Source organism: Capsicum annuum, chromosome 1 (assembly GCF_002878395.1).
Source record: "Capsicum annuum cultivar UCD-10X-F1 chromosome 1, UCD10Xv1.1, whole genome shotgun sequence".
Lineage (NCBI taxonomy): Eukaryota > Viridiplantae > Streptophyta > Magnoliopsida > Solanales > Solanaceae > Capsicum > Capsicum annuum.
The window spans coordinates 42,135,839-42,142,544 of record NC_061111.1 but is presented as its reverse complement, the minus strand read 5'-3'; the positions used below and the strand labels follow the sequence as shown (position 1 = coordinate 42,142,544).

At 36.0% G+C, this 6,706-nt stretch overlaps 1 protein-coding gene across 1 annotated transcript; it reads left to right on the top strand.

The window, feature by feature from the left end:
- Nucleotides 1–1,565, top strand: LOC107873547 (F-box protein At4g00755; the record flags this gene model as incomplete). The annotated part of the gene is given in 4 exon segments (XM_016720443.2): nt 1–280; nt 390–559; nt 800–918; nt 1,109–1,565. Coding segments are annotated over 4 exon segments (873 nt in total), but the record flags the coding sequence as incomplete, so codon positions are not given.
- Between the last annotated feature and the right edge of the window lie 5,141 nt (nt 1,566–6,706).

Here is a 6,706-nt window from a genome sequence, read left to right as displayed (position 1 = left end):
AAACGAGAGCATGAAGTTTATGCTTCTCTACTTCAAGCTATTGAATCGTCAAAGTCGTGTCAAAACGATTGCATAGGCTATGCAGTCAGTGCTTCAAGCACTGATAATTATCCAGATGAAAGTATTGTCAATACTTTAATTCCAATGGACAAATATCTAAATAGACCTTCTTACTGGTCAAGTAAAGGACACAGTGATCCGAATGCCCCCGAGACACTAATTTACAAATTGAAAGCTGATCTATGTGTGATCACCGAGGTTTGTATGAAACCTTTTGAAGGTAACTATAAACTTCTCAGATTAGATTGCTCAAATTTATAATTTGAGTTTCACAGGCTTTCAAAGCTTTATTTGGTCCTCTTGACTAATACATAAATTTTCCAATTCAGCTTATTTCCAGCCCGGTAAGCCCATTTATTCTGCAAAATCTGTTCGATTTCGATTAGGGCACCCCAAATCCTTGAGAGATGAGAGTGATCTCCTGAAAATGCCCCAGCAAGAGCCTGCTGATGACAAGTTTATATGGACATATACTTCTGAAGAATTCCCTATGACACAGGTCTTGTTTTTTGAACTTCCTTTAGTGTTTTCCTGAAAAAGATAATCTTTTATTTACTCAGTTTTCTAGTTTTTTTTGGGGAAAATTTTCCTGATGGGGAGAGTAGTTGTAGACTTTGTTCTGTTTAAGGCTTGCTGTAAGTAAAAACTAGTCAAATTTGTTCTCGAAGTCGTTGGAAGGGGTGTCATAGACTAATTTGCATGAGAAGGAGAATTAACACATCAAACTTTTAATGGCCAGGAAAAATGCTTTCAGCGGTTCAAGTTGCCAGAACCTGTGGTTTGCGTTGGTGGATATCTGCAGATTCAGCTGTTGGGCAGAGTTCAGAGACAAGAAATGGACGACTTATTTTACATATGGTTTGTGTTCATCTTTTCTCTCTCTGATTGAAAGGTCTATTTAATATTTGCTGCTCTATCAATTAGCAAATTGTTGTAGTGTAGTTGCATTGCTCTTACTGACCGAGAAAACCGTATTGTACATTTATAATAAGGCTGGTTGATTATAATCATATATGTGATTTTTTCGATATTTCTTCCATGTGTGCAGTATTAGTCATGTGAGAGTTGTAGGGCTACCTCTCGGCTCTACATTCGATGTAAAGGTCCTAGAGCCATCTCAAGAATTTGTGTTGAACTACAATCGAGAGGTTTTTGGATGCATGTTGCAAAGCTTCTCTAATCGAAGCCATCAAGATTCAAATGTGGCTCCAACACTTTCAGAGGAACTTGTGGTTGACGCGGGCATTATGGAGTTCTTTTTACAGAACCACCACCCAGGTTTCGAACTCGTGGGATGGGGGGACGACGACGACGATGATGATGAGGAAATGGAAGAAGTGGGAATTTTGTAATTTAACATCGCGATTTTCTTTTCTTTTGGAGTGATTGTTGTATGTCCGCTTGTCTTTTGATGATCCTTTATTTAAGTAAGTCGTTTTACAGCAGTTCTTTGTGTAAAATTTGAGAGCTGCATAATAAGAGTTGATCACTCTTGTGCCTGCAAATGTCGTTTTCATCAGTGGGTTTCAAGTTTCAACTGTTTGTAAAAGATATCGCCCCTATTTATTTCCCCTCCTATTAGAAACTTGAGAAAATTGAAGAATAGGTGTTTTTAAGTCTTGAATGAAGTATTGGTGACATTGACCAACAGATAGGGTCAAACATTATTAGGAAACTTGATCAAGTTAATTGTGGATTTGATTAATATTTTTAAAACTTTCTAATCTTTTTAAAAATACAAATCAACTCAATTCACACCCTCTTCAATCCAAATCAACCACTCTCTCCTCTCTCGACAGCTTCTTTCAACTCTCTCCCAACCTATAGTTCTGCAAAATTTCTCCCTTCAACCCCCGACGACAAATAGTTGGGTTTTGAGTTCCCCTCTTCAATTCAATCAATCTGTCTCTCATCCCTCTCTCGATAGTTTCTCTCAACTCTCTCCCAACCAACTGTTCTGCAAATTTCTTATTTCAATCCTCGGCGAATTCAACATCCGACTACAAATAGTTGGGATTTCAATTACTTTTTGACTTCAATCGACGTGATAGCCTTGCTCTCCGGCCACAACAGCTTCGAATTCTTCATTGGTCCTTTTCTTCTTTCACAGTTTATGACCTTTCTAGTTTTGAAGAAAATGAGGAACTTGAGCCAACTTCTCTTATAGTATTGATTAAAAATTTCAATATTTGTTGCACTAATTTGAAATGCGGTCTGAATAAAATTCTAATTTCTGGTATTTAAAACTCTAATTTCTGGTATTTCTTCTCTTCTCTTTTCGAAGTGAATTATGATATTTTGTTGTTTGTTGCATTTTTTTGAAGTTTGATTTTTATTATTTGTGTTTATAAAAACAGAAGGACAATTTGGTTTGATTTTGTTCTGTTCTTGTTCTTGGTAAAAATTGTGAAATTGCTGTTTTTTGTTTAACAAAATCGTGCTATTGTTTCCTTCGACAGATTACCCTCTGGTGCAACATATTAATTATCTGATGCAACAGATCAACCATCTGATGCACCGGAGGAACCATCAGATTACAATTCTGATGCAACAGATTAATAATCTGATGCAACAGCTTTACCATATGTTGCAACAATTAAGCTTCGAATAAAAAATCTGATGCAACTAATTAACCATCTGGTGCAATGGAAGAACCATCAGATTAATGATCTGATGCAACAGATGAACCTCCTGTTAGATAAAATCCTACCAACTCTTCCTATAGGAAAAGTCTAAGACTTGATTTTTCCAACTGATCATTCATTTACCGCGATAGACGACCCTATATTGGAAGAAATCTAAACAATATTGACCGTTGATAACTGTTCCAACAGATCATTCATGTGTTGCAATAGATGTGTGACCTGTTGCACAGACCATTCATCTTTCTCAACAGATGAGTGATATATTTTGTGTTGTTGCAACAGATTACTCAGCCGTTGCTACGAATTATTTAACTATTCCAACAAATCACTCATATGTTGCAACAGATGATGTCACAACAATTGTGTGATCTGTTGAACAGACCATTCATCTGTCTTAAAAGATGAGTGGTATGTTTTGTATTGTTGCAACAGATTACTCATCCGCTGTAACAGTTTGGTTATATGCTGCAACAGATATACTATCTGGTGCAACAGATCGGTGATCTGTTGCAACTGTTATTTTACTATTTTGCTTGTTTAATTTACTGTTATCCTTTTTTAATGATGCATTAATCAACAATAATATATTATTTTGTGTTCCTGTTAATTTTAGATAATATGATTCCCAAAAGAACAGAAACCGAATCAAGTCCAAGTAAAGGAACAAGTGAAGCAGCTAGGCTACATCCACCACTCTATGAGCTTGTTTTATAAGCGTTATCTCAATCGGGAGCAGAATATGATGAACACGGGGAGGAGGAATATTTCAAAAGAGATGATGCAGATGCTAATAGCCCTTCCACCGAAGAGCTGGTCAAAGCCTTCAACATTGATCGTTATCCTGTGAGAATGCAGTGCGATGGTGTCACAGATTTAACGGGTGATTTCGTGATTAAGTCAGCCATGAGAAAATTTTTCGACGCCTTCAAAAAAATACTTCGAGAACAAAATTGGATGCTTATTTCAGGGACAGCTGCTTTGGGAAATATCTTGATTTGTCGGAGGACAACAATGCTCATTTCCAAATGAAAATAGTATATGAACTTCTCAAACGTAGGTTTATGTATGAAAACAAAGATAAGATGGATGAGGTGTGGATATATTACTGTGGCATGCCTGTTTGTTTTGGTTTGAAGGAGTTTGTCATAGTTACTAGACTAAAATGTTATCCTCCTTCTCAAGTTATACCTATTCTAACCCAAAAAAAAGTACCCCGCACACCCAAAAAAAGCAAAGACAAGTCGTGTGATCGTGATGACCTGGTGTCCATTGTTGGTCCAAGCTTCAAAAACAAAAATTTGATAGAAGCGTTGAAAGGTAAAGGACTTTCAATGAAGCACAAGCAGTTATTGTGCTTGGTTTGGTTTGTACATAAACTTATTTGGGCGAGAGACGTTAACAACAACATAAACCTCGGTTTAATAAAGCTCTCCGAGGATCTTGAGGCGTTTAACAGCTATCCATGGGGGTACGAAATCTTCAAAATGACTGTTAATACTTGTTGACTCCGTTAGCGCCAAAGACAGTCAACTTATATGGCTTCCCATGGGCTTTCATGGTAAATGTTTCTTTCTTCTATTATGATATCATTTATTTTTTTCGCTCAATAATAGTTTTGATTTATTGGTGTTATTTTATAGGCTTGGGCATTTGAAGCCATTCCTTATTTGAGACAACAAGTGAATTACGAGGAAGGAGTTTCCTATCCAAGAATCTTGAGATGGTTGTCGGCCAAAACTCATAAAAATACAAAATTTCTTGATCTTTTCAACCCCCCGAAGGATGCAGTAAGTATAATTATAATTAATTTTTTCTTTTAATTAATGTTTTTTTTAATGATTTAATCATCATTCTAATATATGTAATGATTTATATTAGAATATGCATCCGTCGCTAGTTCCGACCAATCGAGAGTTGAAGATGCCATTTTTTCTTACTTTACGATCTGTGCAAACTTTATCGGACCCTAAGGTCATCAACAGAATAAAAATGGAATTGTTTGGAGCATCAACCATTACAAGAAAAATAATTTTGGAGAGTGGGCTTGTTGTTGTTGATGGAGCTGTTGGTGGTGGTAATGGTGCTGCTGTTGGTGCTAATGACGCTTCTCTTACAGTATTTAAAGCAAACCATTATGAGTATGATCATACTGGTTTTACAGATTTTACCTCTCCCAGCGAATGTTCTGCATGTAAATATCAAGACTGCAGGGCGAAACATGATGTAGTGATTAATTCTATTAATGCATTAATTGCTTCTGTAAAGAAATTGACATCTAAGAAGGGTCTCATTTCATTAAAGAGGATTTTATTTCCATCCGCTCCATTAGAGATCAGGGCTAAGAGGAGAAGGAGAGTGATTTTCAGGGCATTATCAGGCATCTAAAAAACTGAAATTGCAACTCCCCTGCCTGCGTGTTGCACTGAGCAACGTACAATGTCCAAAGGAGAGCAGTACGAGCTGAAGAAGGTGAATATATATGCCTTCCAACTGAGAAAACAAACACACATATCTATTTCAACAGATGACGCATCTGCTAAAATTATCAAACAGATTATACATCTGTTGCAATTGTTGACTAACCTGTTACATCAAATACTTTATCTGGTGCAACATATGTCTCGCCTGTTTTAGCAAATCAAACAGCTCTTCGTACAACTTTTATTTGTACCAACAGACGACCTATCTGCTGCAACAGATGATTCATATGTTGCAACGGATAGTTCATCCGTTGGAAATTATCACACAGCGTCTTTCTCATGTAGAAATTTATCCCAACAGTTGATTCATTGTTGCAACAGAAATATAATATGTTTGGGACAATTTAAAATGGGAGGAAGACCTGTTTGATTTGCTAAAAGAGATGAGTTATCCTTTTCCGTTTTGTTGTATCTCCGTGATTAGCATTGACCAATTCTGGCTTTCCAGGTGGATGTAGAAGAAGCTACTGCTGAATATCATTGACAATATGCTACTCTTTTTATGGAAATATGGAGAACAGAAAGTGCAGAAACCGTACGCAAGCGACAATGAAGATCCACGACGAGCAAAGCCGAATTCCATAACACCAGATGAAGAACAACTTGTCCATACTGAGTAGATCTTTATAGCTTGAGCCTGTCAAAGCAATCCTTGGCAGTATACTTAAATTGTTGTTGATGTATTTGTTGAGATCTGTACCCATAACAATTTTTTACATTTCATTTATTCGTTGACTTATTTCAGCTAATTTATGAAGGGTTCGATTTATTTTATTTTGTCTACGAATTTTATTTATTCCTTAGATTTGAACTTATTAATTGAAAAGGAATACTAGATTCAAATATTGCAACAAATAATGTATCTGTTGCAACAGACGACATATCTATTGGAAAATTCAAACAGATTTAGACATATGTTGCAACAGGTAGGTGATCTGTTGAAATTTATCAAACAGGTCTTCCCACTGTTGCAACAGATGGACTTTAGATAAAAACATCAAGATAATACAATAGATGACACATCTATTGGGAAAAAGAAAGAACAGATTTAGACATATATTGCAACAGATGGACTTTATCTGTTGCAACAAACGATACATCTATTGGAATAATTGAACAGATTTATACATATGTTGTAACAGGTAGGTTATTTGTTGGAATTTATCAAACATGTCTTTTCACTGTTGCAACAGATGGACTTTAGATAAAAATATCGAGATAATGGAACAAATGACCAACCTATTGCAACATATAAACTATATGTCAGAACAGGTAGGATAACTGTAACAACAGATGGAGAATCTGTTGCATTATAAAAAATCAACTTTTGTTGGACATAAAAAATTGCCACTACGTTTAAAAAGGTTAAAGTGAATTGAAATAAAAAAGGCGCAACCCATCGACGGTGTTCAATTCAAACACCTAAAATAAAATAGGCATCAAGTAGACATGTTCATTTTAAAGACGTAAAATAAAATAGGCATCAAATGTGCCAGGACTGACACTAACACATTTGATGCC